Below are 16,237 nucleotides of genomic sequence, written 5' to 3'. Positions count from 1 at the left end.
AAATTGTGCACATTAGTATTATGGAATATACATAGATCATATAAAAGTCTATCACCGTGCATAATCTCCAACGTGGCATACTAGTACGTGCTAAACGCACTAGGACACCAGTAGGTACTAGCAGCACAGACACGCCAGCAGACACACACACACACACAGACACACAGACAGACAGACACACACACACACATTTTATACACACCCCACTACACATACTCACATCCCACATACTGACAGACACATGCCATCACATACAATACGGTTTTCATTTTTAATACTATTAGCTGGTGTAGAGTTATCATTATAAGCAAGTAATTCAAACCTGTGGTTGCTAGTACTTCATGGGCTTCAAAAATCTCTATACAGGATTCACTTTACGGGCTTCCTTGGAGAAGGTAGAAGGGAGCTTGGTAAGATGTTATTAGAGGAGTTCTTATGTTACAATTTGGAGCATTATCTCCCAGCTCAAGAGATATCCAACATCACCCCGTCTGACTTTCATTTTCCTGGGACAAAGATTAAAACTACTACCAGTGCACTCGATTTCATGGGTCTCATTCTTCACGCACTGTAATTGAAAGTAAATGATATTATAAAAAACGAGCAAAAGGCTAAAATCAAAGAATGAATCATGTGGTGCTAGTTATAATATAATTATTGGTGTGCACATAAATCAGTAAGATGTTTGATGGACCAGAGATGTATGCTTCTGTCTATTGTGATCGTGATTTGCGACAAAAGAAAGGAAGTGTTTCATGGTAAGAAGGTATTTCTTCAAGATTATCACTTACTGGGTCGAACGGCAATGAAATCAATTTTCCAGTTTGTAAGACTTGAAAGTTATCAAGCCGAAGTCATCGCTTTCACTATTGTCTGACATCAACTGCTAATACATTTTTTTTTTTTGGGGGGGGGGAGTTGGGGTTGGTTATGTTGTTTCGTGTTATTGGTTTGTTTCCTTTGTTTTGACTATACAAGACAAAAACTTCTACCTCGATTAAATGCCATCAGGCTGAACCGAAATGCTACCCCTTGCGAAGAGAGCAGCCCATTCTCCAAAACCCCTGGGACCAGCGAACGATCCGTAGAGGAGTGCGAGCGAAACGAAAGATAGTACTCTTTTAAAAACAGCTTCACTGTCATTACGTCACATAACTGATGTAGTCTTCTCCGCTCTGCCTCATAGTCTCTCACCCGTGTTTTTGTTTCATCCGCAGACACCATTGTGTGTGAAAAGCACACACAGGCTCACACTCTCATCCAGACTCACACGTATTATCCCATCGGATGCGATGCCCTTGTAAGAAAGCTTTGAGCTCGACTAGAGAACAGCGGAGAGTTTGAACAGCAGGCAGTTTGGCGTTTCCCGGCCGGACGCTCCCACGACAACTTCGCGGCTTTCTTAGACCTTCTTTGGAAAGGTCTTTCTTTTTCTTTTGTTTTGTTCTATCTCTGTTTTTGCTCTTCACAGAGGTTTACCCTCTCTACGCAGAGTAGTTTTCCCCATTAACGAGAAACTTTTGTCAACGATTTATGTGAGCATTTCCTGACTCGACATAGCTAAACATTTGCTAGCGGTTTTCTCGTGTTTTATTTGTTTGCATGATGCATTACAAAGAAACAAGTGTGAAAATCTCTTCTTCGTTTGAATTTCAGTTGGTGCTGTTATATCATATGCTGCACCATTACTAAGGCACATCTGAAGAAAGGAATAAACCATCACTGCAGAGACGGAACAGGGAGTTGAGTACATCTGATCACTTAGCGGTAATCACGTGAGGAAGAACGGAGTAGACTGAACCTAACACCGGACGACAGCGGCAGCTGTAGCAACGGAATCTTTTTCTAAAGGAGATAACTGCCGGAGTCGCATCTGTGTCAACCAAAGCAATCGTCTCCTCAACTTTGAGACATCTGCTCAACTAGCATTTTCATTTGTGGTCGTGAAACACAGAGAAGGAGAGAGTGATACATGCTATTACTTCCTCAGTGATTGCTCGTGTTGGATTACAAAATGGATACGTGGCGTCTGAGGAAACCGTGCGGATGGATCCCCGTCGCTCGTCTTCTCATGGCCGTAGGATTTTGCGCCGTGTGTGTGTCCGGGCAGGCATCGGTGCGAATTGGTGAGTGCACTTTGTGGAATCCTATTTTTATTATTTTTCCCCTATTTGGGGGGCTTGGCAAGCTGTGATGGTCGGTAATAATTGATGTACCCTCTGTAATACATCCAGTAATTATGCTTAAATTAAGCCTGTAGTGCCTCAACCTGACCCTAAAGCATTATCATGGCAAAGGTATAATGATATGATCTATTAGTGATAACTTCATTGGTCGGTTTGAATCAATACGGATGATTCAAAAAGACCTTAACAAACAAAAAGAGCGGAAAGTAGAATTTTACATGAAATTCCCGTGTTTTGAATCTTTCTGTATGGAAACCATTTTTTATCTTACTAATAAAATAAGACACCAGACACGAAGTTTTACCAAATGTCAACAAAATGCGGAATTTTTTATACAGTCTAAATATTATAAGGAAGGAGAAGGAGAGAGAGAGAAAGAGAGAGAGTGTGTGTGGGGGGTGGGGGAGAGGATGAGGACGTTGGTGTATGAGTAAAGCAGTTGATGGTAAATAGATGGAAATGTATAATACACATAGAGAGAGGGGATCAGAGAGAGCTTGGTTAATATTAATTCTTCAGGTCTTCAGTAAGAAATTGAATATATAGATCTATGTCCATACCTCATTTATCATCGGGTGTACATTAATTGTCGTCATCTGCAAAACATGCAATGTGGCCAATTTTAATTACAGCTAACTTCTTTCCGATCACGTCTGAGATCCAAGTCACATTCATTCACCGGATCGGTTTTTTCCCCCCAGATTTTTCTATTTGCAGGGTACATTGATATGCACTGAGTAGCATGACTGCGGTAAAAGTCAAAGCAAAATCTCAGCACAGTACAATTTTAAGATTTTATTTATGTATACAGATCTTCCCTACAGCAGTTAGAAAGTTCAAAGTAAATGTACTCTTGTCACAACATAGAAAAGTGAAGAGATTGTCACAAACTTCTCGCATGTGTTCGCCTCGGAATGCAAAATCATGTGTACGCTTGTGCATCATTTTTGGTTTATTTAGATACAAGGGATAGACTGGGTATTGTGGAATATTCTGAGGAATTTCCGAACAATGGTAGGCCAATCTGCCGTGAAAAGAATTTCAGTAAATGTTCGTGTTTGAGTTCTGACGGTTTCAGACTAACCTGTTATTTAAATCACAATCCTGGCGCAAGAGAGAGAGGGAGAAAGAGAAAAAAAGAAAGAAAAGAAAATTGCTGTCGCATACTCCAGGCCACTCAAACGAAATTTCCCTCCTCCAACCGACCACAAAGTCACAAGAGAATTAGAGAATTGCCCAGACCAAACGTCAACGACAGCTTTGCTGTGATAAATCTTATTAAATTAATGATGTCAATGAAATGAGTTTGTGACTTGAGACGTGTACGGCCTGCTGTTCATAGTATTCTGTATAGACATGTAGAAATGGACGCCACGCTTGCTTCTGGAATATCAAGTCATGTATATCTCAAACAATTCACTTGTTTCGTCAACAATGCCATGGTCTCACGGACAAACCTAGGATGAATTACATCTTTGCATTGGAAGAAAGACTATTGATTTCCGTATTGATCGCCCTGCATAGCAATGCGATAAAATACATGCATGTAGTGGACTTCAATAACATTTGCATAGAATCATTGATGGAAATGCTTAGGTGTTGCAAGGGTCAGTACAAGAAATGTAAAAACATACCCCAGACAAATAGTTTGTTTTGAATGAATTTTTGAATGTCACACCTTAGGATGAAGAGTGACTCTGTCTGTTGTTGTAAAGGTAATTGTATACGATATCGATGTGTTAACACATTCTTTTAGTAATGTAATGCTTTGTGTTCATTCATTTATCCAACAATTCATGCAGTGAAAATCCCAGCACTTATTTAAGTTGCTTAGTCGTTATGATTATCACAGCTAATATTCTTACAATCTTAATACTGTGCCAAGACAACACTAACAACGACTTATACGCTCACCTCTAGACGCCTTTCGCTCAAAGAAGTATGTGCAGACCTTAGTTTGTTATATCCATGTTATATTTACCCCTTTTCTATATCTCTACGGACCGCCTTTCCTTTCTCGATATCTAAAGTCCCTCCATACGGCATAAGACGTAAATTTGAATTTGCTTTCGTTTTCCCAAAGACCTCTAAGACATCAATCAGTTTTGCCTATTTTGAAATAAATGATGAAGAAGCAGACAGGCTATTTTGTTTTAATAATCATACTTCTCTCAGATATACGAAAACGCAAAGTAAGTTAGGATACATCATGTATTCTATGCACTTGACGGTTGGCTACAGTATGTGAAGATAAATTAATATATAGAACAAACCCTTCGACTGAATATTGCGCTAAGCTATAATATTTTTATTCTTAAAGTGAAATAGATATATTGGTTGTAATGTCGTAAGGCACCAATTCCAGACTAGTACTCGCTTTTACAATTCTTGTCATTGACATCATTAGTCATTTGTTTTGACCTATAGTGATAATAAGAGTTGTGACGATGCATAGCGTTGCTTTGAACCCGCCATCTTTGGGCGTTCCATTCCCAGCAGCCATGTCTAATCTCTCCCTACTCACACAATACATACAATAATACGCGTCATTGCATCATGAAGACAGGTTGAGCAGGATCTTATCTCTCAAATCGATTATTGTCTTAACCCCTTCAATCTTCACTACCTGCAATATGTGCCCAATAAAAGAAGTCAATCCATTCGTCCTCTTCTACAAGTGAGTCCAAAGGCAGTGTGAGGCTTAACTTCCCCTACATCGACCAGTCGTTGAGCTCTCCAATCTCTCAAGGCGTATTAATTTGGATCCGCACAGGAGTTCACAGTTTAAATATTTATTTGGAGTGAGACTTGGTAGTCTCCAACCCTAAACAACACTCCGTAGACAAGTTCCCCAAGATGGATATGCGTTTGCAGATATCAATACAAAGATGACTAATCTCCAGATGAATAGTTAATAAAACCAGAAAGTAGCAAACATCGTTTGCCAACCAAGCAAGAGGTTAAAACAAATTTGAAATCGATAAACAGACAAGTGAGATTAAGGAACAACAAGTGTGAGACGATAGAGAATTGGAGGAGATGGCTTACCTCTCGTTTAGAACTGTGGTAGACAACGGAGGCAGAATCAAGGCAGGAGGCCCCAATTTTGACGTCAGTGTACTGCGAATGTACATTTGTAATTCTAATAAGATCCTATTTCTACTCTTGTATCGAAATACAAAGACATTCTTAAATGTTGAAGCAAGAAAATACACAGATAAAGATAGAAAGTGTATAATCTTATTACAGATACCTCTCTGCCTCTCTGCCTCTCTCTCTCTCTCTCTGTTTCTCTCCTTCTTGGCAGTATTATCGTAAAGTTGGTCATCACTTAGAGTAGCGAATCGATGTACTATGAGTTGACCGGTCCCGATGTGGGTGAAGACTCTAACTATTGTTGGACGTTAAGACTCCTTCACACAATACAATGCCCTCTTGAACGGATTGAAGCTTCCACGCCTCTCTCCGTCATTCATACTTTATATCCAGGGGAGAACAAATCCGTCGAATTGCTGTCTAAGGCCCTAGGTTACGTCTGTAACATTTCATTCTATAATCTATACCATTCAAATGGGAAAAGGACAAGTTATCTTTTGAGTTAGAGTGGCTAAAAGACAGTGCATTCGAAAGAGAAGAAGAGTAAGAAGAAGACGGAGGAAAAGAAAAAGTAGAAGATAAAATATATATGCGCTGGGTCGAAAGTGCGCACTGGTTTAGTGCATGCATTGGCGTACTTATCATCCACTTGGCCACTGCTTGGTAGGAATGCGGGCAGCTTGAAGATACGCTAAATGTTGCAGCATACTCTGGTATGATCTGTATCTGGGCCTCAACAAGTAGGCAGCATTAAAGCTGGCAAAAAAAATAATAAATGTACAGTTCTGGCATACACCCTGTAGTTAAAATGAAATAAAAAAAGGGACTAAAGATTGAATAAATCAGATAATGTTTAAGTAATTTAGTTAAAGGGATAGTATACCTTGGACTGGATGGGGCTCTAGGTTTTCAACTTCATTGTGATATAATGAGAAACCTCTTATGAAATATGAAAGAGCCTATACAATTCTAAGAGGAATTCGAGGTGTATTTGATGAAAATTGGTTTTAGAATGGCTGAGATATCGAAAAACAGAGTTCAAAAAAAGAGTTCATGATAAAAGGTGGGACCCACTTTTTTACTTTTTTTTTGATATCTCAGCCATTGCAAATCCGATTTTCACCAAATAAACTTTGAATTCCTCTAAAAACTGTAGGCTCTTTAACATTTCATAACACGTTTCTAATCATCTCGCAAAAAGTTAGCACCTGAATCAACCATCTCATACCAAATGATACCATCCCTGTAGTACATTTCAAAAGTAAATGGATCATGAATAAACTCAATATATGACTTACAATTGCAAATGAGTTGTTGAATGAGGGCGGTGTATTATCATAAAAAGACTGATCCTTAAAGGTAGTGCTCACCGTATTTGATTTGATTTGATATGATTCATTGGTTTCTGCATTATTATTGCACATGTGTATCAGTTCATATAAAGTCTTTACGAAGAGGAGGAAAAGAGTGCTAGACACACAAAAATAAACTTTGACTTCCTCTTAGAATTGCAGTGGCGGATCCAGAGAGGGGAGCAACCGGCGCACGCCCCCCTTTATTTTTCGTGAAAAACAAAAGAAATAAAAAGAAAAATATGAAATGAAACCCGGAGTGCCACCAGAAATATTAGTCACGCCCCCCCCCTTCACAGAATTCCTGGATCCGCCCCTGAATTGTAGGCTCTTTTAATATTTCATAAGACGTTTCTATTTATCTCTCAAAAAGTTAGCATCTGCATCACCCATCTCATACAAAAAAAAACAAACTATACCATCCCTGTAATGCATACAAAAGTAAATGAATCATGAATAAAAATCAATAAATGACTTTCAATTTGAATTAACTTGTTGCTTGAAGTCGGTGTATTTGTTGATTTGATTTGATATGATTCATTGGTTTCTGCATTATTATTGTCCATGTGTATCAGTTCATATAAAGTCTTTGAAAAGAGGAGGAAAAAAGTGCCAGACACACACAAGAAATTGAACAATAGAAAATGTCCCCAAAAATATTTTCCCATTTTATGCATTTTGCTATTCTGTTATCTTCTCCTGATAAGAGGGACGGTAGGGACTACTATATACGGAGAACGGATATCAGTATTAAACATAGACAAATGGATAACTGCATAAATGCAGTATTAAACGTAGACAAATGGATAACTGCATAAATGCGAAAAAAAACATATAATTAATTTGATCAGTTAGCAATACATAAATACATACACACATAACACAAATGACCTCTATAACGTCTTTTTTTATCTATCACGATCGATGGTAACGGAGCTTTGACTATAGCGAATGTACGCGTGTTTCACCATGAAGAATGGAAACAGGATAGGAAAAGTGAAAAGAGTTCCTTTAACTGTTGATATCCTTTGTCCATTTTCCTCCTTCCCGTTGAAGCCGCCTCACGAACAATAACATTCTTCTGCAAAATAGTACTCTCCCGTCACTTAATTAACTCCACTATCCATTGATCCCAGCAAACCAGAGTGTGAGGAGAACCACGCAGCGTCATGATTAATATGTGATTATGAGTCAAACCTGATTATGTCCTTTCTAAAACCAAGCTTGCTGCCTGTGATTTGCTATTTTGTATAATTAAAATGATTAAGATTTACTCACAGCTTGTATTTTGGGGAGAGATGAATGAGTGTAAGCTAGAGACAGGATTCTATATTTGAATTGAGAATAAAAAAGTATTTCTATATCTACATGAGACATACACTCACACCTTCCTGCTCATACATTAAATCGGATGATTTTAGGTTTACTATAGCAGCAGCCATGGAACGAGATATATAACCAGTCTCTCATGGAACTGCAAATTAAACCTAACAATAAGGAATTTACAATTCATAGTCGTACATTGTTAACCTGCCAGCATGGATGTAGTGTCTAGTGCCTCTAAATGCAGTATTGGTACTATGATGATACATATATTGATGATACTGTAATTGTAGTGCTGAATATCGTAATAGAAATAGGAAAAGCGTATTTGGAAGGAAATCATCCCCCCCCCCCCTCATTGAAGTTTTTCTAATCATATATAGTTTGATTTGAATTACAATAATTATTAAGCCCTTGAGATAAATTGTTTTTGACCAGGTAACTTGAATTAATTCTTGCTCTGCTTTGGGGAAATATCTAGTTCAATCATTTTGATTATACTGATGACAATTAAAATAGTGTTGTTGTTTTTTTTTCAGAAATAGGCTGGGTCCCCTATAAAAGAAAGCTGTACATAATTCAATCATAAGAATTACCTGACAGAGTCAGAATTATGACGTCATTATGTTCTCCGTGGCCAAATGAGAAATATAAGCTTTCACCAATAAAGTGTATGTCGAGTTTAACAAGGAAAAAATTAATATTGTGTTTTTCATTCATTTATGCAGAATACGTTTCACCAAGTGATGGGAAGCTTTTGCAGTTACACGGGGTGAAAATGAAGTTTATTTGGTTTTCTTTATGATGTATCATGACTTTTCGAAGGGGGGGGGTAGTAATTCTCCAAAACGCCTCCCCAAGGAAGGGGGAAGCGTATGGTCTACACAGTCCACAAACATTTTAAGAATGATGTTTTCCTGTTAGCCTGCTGTGTAACTTTTCTCACATTCAGAAAACATGTACATGATGGAAGTGTCTCAGTCTGGCTTACGTCATTGGAAGCAATATTCGTTCACAGAGAAGATGGACTTCTCGGAACAGCTTTCATACTGTGATATTGAGTCTTGGAGATTTGTTTGTGTAGGAGCTGTTTGGAGGCAATGTTTGCACTTTTAGGGACTCGGTGCTCAGCCGGCGGAGGGCAATTTTTGTCGTTTAGCTTAAGTTGGTCGATGACTTTGCCATGGCAACTGGAAGGCCTGTGTTAGGATGCAATGACATTCAGCAAGCTTCTACCATCATTGACCCCATTTCCCATTCATCAACGAGCCACTAAATTACCTGCGATCAAATTGTAAGGGGCAAAATTTGCCCATAGGGCTCGTATATTGCTCACAGAGGTAAAGTGATTCTAAATTACGCAGCGCTGGATCGTAAACTTTCCTCTTCATCGATCTGAGATGGAATCGCGCCATTACCTCATGCACGATGTCATGATGCAATTCTGAGATGTTCAGCATACCTCCGATTTTACTTCCTGCTTAGTAATACTAAGGTATTGACGAGTTTGACATGTTATCCTAAGCCACGAGTCATTATCTTATGTAGTCATCAACGGTCTATAGAAATTGCTGAGAAAAAGACAAAGCAAACTTACTCAAATCAATGTGTGTAGTGTGCTGATTTTTCAAATAATTCCCAATAACGTCACTATAAAATTAATGTACCACTTGCATTATAATGAACACAAACTTTTTTTCAATCAAGTTTTGTGTTTGCATACATTAAGTATTGTTTTGCTATAGTATTGGGTAAAAATGTACATTAAATATGATTTTGAGACCCAGATAAGCTCACTAGAATGGAATCAAAACAAGATTTTAATAATATTGTGTAAAGCTCTATTGACTCAAACAACTCCTGTATTAGATAGTGAACTTGTTTACTCATTTTCATTTCTTAAAGTGCACAAATCATGTATAAATAAGATTCCAGACTAACGACTGACCTGTGGTACTTTCATCTCTCTTCTTGATTTCTTGGAAAAAAAAAATTACTTTGAAAATGTTTTTTCCTAGTCGCTCAAGGATTCGCTAAAAGCAACATACTGTCAGTTTTTTTTTTCGTTAAGAGAGATGTATGATAACTAATTGTAAAGGTCGCAAAAATAAAAAGAATTTTGTGTTGGCATTATTTTAATCTGATTTCGGAGCGGTGTGTCGTAGAAGCTCGCTTGTAGGTGTGTTTGTTTGTTTGTTTGTTTGGTTTGGTTTGGTTTGGTTTGGTTTGGTTTGGTTTGGTTTGGTTGTTTGTTTGTGGGTCTTTTTTTTGGGGGGGGGTGAGTAGTCGGCAAAGTTGTTTTGACAGCCAACAGTCCTGTCTCCAATACGTGATGTTTGATCTTGAAAAAAAATCCAGTTCGTGTTAAATGTGAGGCGTTAACTTAATATATGTTTCATATCACCTGCTGGCAATTATGATTCGATACCCACAACTAAACAATGCCTTTAAGCTTTATAAGTGTTTGGGTAACATTTTGTATTCATGTCTGTACTTAGATCTGTATGTGCAAGCATTAATTTTGTTCCAATAGTTTCACCTGCTAAACGAAGTGCTCTTGTAAGATGAATAACTCATACTTGATAACAACACTCATGTCGATTGAAAAATACAAACAAACAAACGTTGAATTCACATGCTTAATACTCTCATATGAGAAATGAGATTACTTTGCTCACTCGTTCATATGGTACTGAGCAGTACTGATTGTCATACAACACGGCTGCCATACGGACGCTGCGGGCGTTGAGTGAAACAAACTCAGACACTTCACAATGTCGCCTGACATTCCAGTCAAATATTGCTTCTACATCTCTATATGGTATGCTAAATGGACCATTCTAAAAACGAGGTGCTAATAAAACTCGGTATTTTGTAATTAGCCTCGAGCTTAAATCATATCACCTAGACATAATAGGAGAGAGTATGTTCCAATCTGCCCCATAGCCAAATCAAACACTTTGACCTGACTTTACAATGACACAGCAACGCTGTGCAGAACGATGCTCCTAGACATGTTTGGTCGTAGGGTAATGTAGGCATAGATTTCAATTATTCGACCAAAACATGTTATCACTTTGCACCTACCGAGTAACAATCCGTAAACAACATACAGAGTGAAGAAGAATCGTGAAGATTCCCTACATGTCATTCCCTGCTTACTCTACTTCAACTAATTAAATCTAAGGGAAGATCCAAAGATTTCGTTTCATATTTGGATTACACATAAGGTCAACGTGAAATCCGTGTCACTGTTAATCCTCATTCTTTAAACGAAGGTATCCCTAACAACTCCGAGTATATGTTTTTGAATAAAGCGTTAACGGTGTCTTTCTACAAAATTGGATGCAGTTTTCATTTTGTTAAATCGAGCTCAAAATCACGAGCCCTGTATTATATTTCTCTCTTTCCCTTTCTCTCTCTCTCTCTCTTTCTCTGATTGATTCGCAGCCAGTAAATGTTAATATACTCATTTCAAGTTTCTCATTTCACATTCTCCCAGTTGATATACCTCAGGCAGGGTCTCCTATTGTTATTACTGTAGTAGAAGAAATATGTGACTATGATAGCTTTTTCCTGGGAATTGCTTCAGTCGCTTTTATCTTTGGTGTGGAGTGCCCTCTAGCTATTTCTATGAGATTTGCTGCCATGGCAACACAATAAGGAAAACGATCTTCTCATCGCTGGTGAAGAATCAATAATGACAACAGCACTATGTTTAGTACGGTTTCTAGTCAATTGTCATGAAGTTTAATTTAGATGAAATACTAATGAAAGGAAGGTGAGACTGGAGAAATATTATTAAATCTGATAAGGCACGATTGGTTATATCGGTTTGTTTGTTCGTCTGTGCCATCGTTTGTCATTTAGGATCAACATTTGTATCTATGTGCGGACTCTAATTACAGATCTTATCATCCAGTATGGCATTTGATGAAATATTTTAGTTTTATTAGTTTGATACGTTGAATTAGCTCGCATCCTGCTTTATCAATGGACTTTACTCAAAGATATTATGTATTTTGTCTTGCGACAAAATGTAATATCTTTATGGCGCGGCATATTCCATCATCATAATGCATTGAAAGAATACTGAAGAAACTGAAAATGACAATAAGGACGTGAAATAGCGAATCAACATACTGTGGTTAATATTGAGAGCTTGTGTGATCTATAACCTCGTCTGCCCAGCTCGCTGCAATGTCATATTGTCACGTCCACCTGTCTGCCAGAATAACGAGTGCTTTGGAGCATAAATTCACTTCAGTGTGTCATTAGATGAAATGTATGGAGTGCATTTATTTCTGCTATTATTCCAAGAAAATAGTGTCTGGGTTAATCTGTCTAGAAACCCCGCCTCTCTGTGTTTGTTTTCGTCTGCTTTATACACGTACAACAAAAGGACTCCGTAACGCACGAATGCATCTGAACGGAAAACATTAGCAGACACTTGTCAGTGTGTAAAAGCAACAAGGGACCTGCATTTTTTTCTTCACGACACCCTATACCATCTCCTTGTCTGACGGGATCCCATACTATGGCGTTGATCAAACTCCAACATGGTAAAGAATATGGAACATTTTAGACCCCCCCCCCAAAAAAAAAAATGAAATGAATTAAAATCCTATACATTAAGTTTCATTAAATTACAAACGTATCACATTATTTACTTTATATGCAAAAACACGTCTCATATGTGTACCCGTGTTAAATAGCGCACGTCGATTATAGTTCAACAAAATGCGATGTCTTTTGAACCGTTATTACATAGAAAATAGTTGTCTCAGCTATTCGGGTACTGAATACTCTTAAAATTTACAATGCGAACAATGCTCAGGAACCTGATTATGAAGACGCTCAGACTGACGGGGAAAGCATCAAGGAAAGGCAATATTATGATACATCGATTTAACTATATGAACTGTATAAAGTTACAAGATGATCGGAGTTTGTGTATACATAATTATCAGTTGATTATTTCAATCAAAATTTTCACTATATGAGGAATAAACAAAATAGCATGTATTATCAAATATTATCATCTAACCTCTGTTTCAGCAGTATACTCTTCCCCATTTTCCCCTATCTGAGAACTCATTTGAATCTCATCTGACAACTGATGTACATTAATGTACCATGATGTAATGCATTGTGCATACTGTATGTTGGGCAGAGATGGGTATAGGTCCAGCATTATCACAGGTAGATCTCGTGACATAGGCCAAGATGACCATAAGCTCCAGAAAGAATACAACTCACAGTTGGCTTCCATCATGTCTTCTGCCTGAAAATCCACGAGAGAGATAGGAGGGGTAAGGGAGAGAGGTGAGTGAGAGTGAATTAACTGGTGAGAGAATAGGAATGGTTATGGAATACCGTTAATGATGCTATCTCACTTTGATTGTTTGTCATAACACATCGCTATACACACTTCCTCGCCTCTGGCCTCGGGTATAAGATTGCCTCATCCTGTCTCGCACTGGACAATATTGGCGAAGGGCTGTCATTTTCAAGATGGACACTCGTCATTAATATGAACACTCGTTTTAGCAAACCGCAGAGACACAGAATTAAAGGAGACACGCTATCAGTAGAAATGTTCGGTTGTGTATTTGTGAATCGTGTGTGAAAAATGCAGTATGTCTTAACGACAGCATAACATTGTAGTTGATGGTCACGTGACATAAGGTAACCATATGTCTCTCCTCTACAGTCTATGTAAAAGACGGTGCCATCGATTACTACACGTACTGCCTGCAAAGATGTCAGTCAATGTGGAACAGTATTTATCAACCGATATCTATAATGTTCGCTTGTGTCTTTTCTCCCTCCCGGACCGCCTCCTTGCCCATACCATGACTGATGGTATCTTTGTCCCCGGAAGTACTTCTTCCGTCGCGATCACGTAGGAAGGTTCAGTATCAAAAAGTGCAAAAGAGCGTTTTTGTGATTTCAGGTTCTCAAACACACTATCATTGAGCGATTTTGCTGTACACAACTTGCTCCATATAAAAAACAAACAAACAAACAAACAAATGGGTTTAGGGTCACTGATTGGCCGTAAAAAATTGTTTCGGTAGAAAAAAAAAAGTCTTCTTGTTATGCATCTCAACAGACGCCACTTTCTTGTTTAATAATTCATTTCTGGATATATGTTTGACGCAAACTGTATATGAATGTTGTTGTTGATTTCTTAACACTGACCAGGAGGTTTTGAGATGTAAATTTTCATTTGCTTGCAAGAGCTATTTCATAACATCCGCCTTCCTCAATACTTGCTCCTAAATGAACGGCGGCAATTTTACGGAAGACATGTATGGATGGGAATATAGGCTAGTGGAAATCGAAAGTGAAACCAAGAGATGAAGAAAGCAAAGGTCTGATTTGTTATTGTCTTTGTGATTCAAATACCGGCCGGAGTGTGGAAAGGCAGTCTTTGCTACCAGAGCTTGGGGCAGCCGAGCCATAGCTCAGATATTGTTTTGGATGACGGGCGGTTGACGGCCTAATGTGCAGAGAAAATAGACACACAACTGGCTTATCAGCCAGCACTGAACCCTGTAGGAAGCAAAAGAAACGGATGTGTCATTTTGAGTCTCTGTTTACAGAGCCTTAAAGGTGCAGGGTATAGTGCGTCATCACTTACCGTACACTGTCAGAAAGAACTGTTCCGTATTGCCGTTTATGGCACCCAGGACACTGCATTACATACTACTTTCTTTTCAGGCAGGCATACTTTTAAATGAAGAAGTGCAGTTTAGACCTTACATAGTATCCTTTAGTGGTCACAATGAGATGCCATACAAAACTATTACGCATAAAAAATTCCTAAAACAAACGTTATCTATTGAATTGAAATGCCTTTGTGTCTCACTTCTGAAGCTGATCGGAATCAAATTGTACTTTTCTGATACTAGATTAATATTCTAGATAGAACTGAGAAGAAGTAGGAAGACCGACTTTCGTCATTGAAAGTTTCTTTTAACGTACACATGTTATGTGGACATGTCTGCATAATATACTTATTATCATTTCATTCAATCAATGATTATGCCATCAAATTACAAAATCAAACATATTGTCGGGTAATTCTTAAGGATTTATGTGATCTAAAATTGATTTGATCCTTCAGCCTCATCCTATTGTGCGTGCCGATCATGAATAGGAAAAGTACGAAAGTAGGTATGTTCAAGAACATTACTCAGCCTTGTACATACTCAACTTCCACTTTGATCATGTTTGCTGGCGCCATCGGAGTTACCTTTAAGACAATGAAACGCACTTTGAAGCAAACGATCTCGGTCAATTTAATTTTCTCTGCCATTTTGATTTATAGTTTATGTGCGCTATCATGGTTAAGGTCAACACAGTTTGATGCACTCTATGTTTCATTTTCCATCACTACAACGGCAAATTCCTCCAGATCGATAACTCTGCACACGATTGGAATTTTTTTCTTCATCTATTTTCTGTTATATTATTCGCATGCCACTTTAGGCAGAAAATAAGAAGCAGGGATGTAGTTTATGATGGTATACTTTATTGATTTCGTGTGTCTTGACTTGAAGGTGAAATCTCCATGCCATACATACTGTACAATTCACGTACACTGTAAAAACATCGGTGTTAGATTTAACACCACGGGTGTTAAATCTAACACCGATCAAACTTCAATAAAGGACCACACCCACAGGTGTTAAAAATGCACTGTGATGGTGTTGAAAAGTGTTCACCTGACACTTCGTGGTGTTAATTTGACACTGTACCTGGTGTTATTTTGACACTGTACTGGTGTTAATTCAAAAATGACACCACATGGTGTTGATTTGATATTTGTTGGTGTTAATATCAATGGTCTAACACCCGTCCAGCTTCAATAAGAGACCACACCAGCTGGTGTTACTTTGGTGTAAATTTATTTTCACATTTTTTCAAAAATCTAGTATTTTAATGTAAAATTCTTGATCGTCTTGTTTCAATTAAAAATCAACAAGAAGTGCAGTTACTAAGAAACTCTTCGAAAAACAGTTTAAAATTTGGAAATGACACCCGGGGGGTGTTTCATAAAGCTGTTCGTAAAGTTACGAACAACTTACGAGCGACTGGTGATTAGTTCTTGTGCTGAATTATAGAAATTCTGATAAGTATAGCACATCAGAACTGATCACCAGTCACTCGTAAGTTGTTCGTAACTTTACGAATAGCTTTATGAAACAGGGCCCAGGAGGTGTTAATTTAACACCATAAATGAGCACCGAAAATTTAACACCAGCTCGGTGT

General features: G+C 38.1%; 1 protein-coding gene across 1 annotated transcript in view; it reads left to right on the top strand.

Moving 5' to 3' along the window:
• The first annotated feature begins 2,030 nt into the window (after positions 1-2,030).
• LOC139740126 (glutamate receptor ionotropic, kainate 2-like) overlaps positions 2,031-16,237 on the top strand; it is a 107,572-nt gene continuing 93,365 nt past the window's right edge. The window contains exon 1 of the mRNA XM_071650708.1: positions 2,031-2,126. Within this exon, the coding sequence (XP_071506809.1) occupies positions 2,072-2,126 (55 nt within the window). The 5' untranslated portion in view covers positions 2,031-2,071. The remainder of the gene's footprint in view (positions 2,127-16,237) is intronic.

The sequence above is a fragment of the Diadema antillarum genome, unplaced genomic scaffold (assembly GCF_040938485.1).
Source record: "Diadema antillarum isolate AM-2024a unplaced genomic scaffold, OU_Dant_1.0 seq00000836_RagTag, whole genome shotgun sequence".
Classification (NCBI taxonomy): domain Eukaryota; kingdom Metazoa; phylum Echinodermata; class Echinoidea; order Diadematoida; family Diadematidae; genus Diadema; species Diadema antillarum.
Note: the sequence above shows the minus strand (reverse complement) of the source record. Positions and strands in the feature narration are given on the sequence as shown.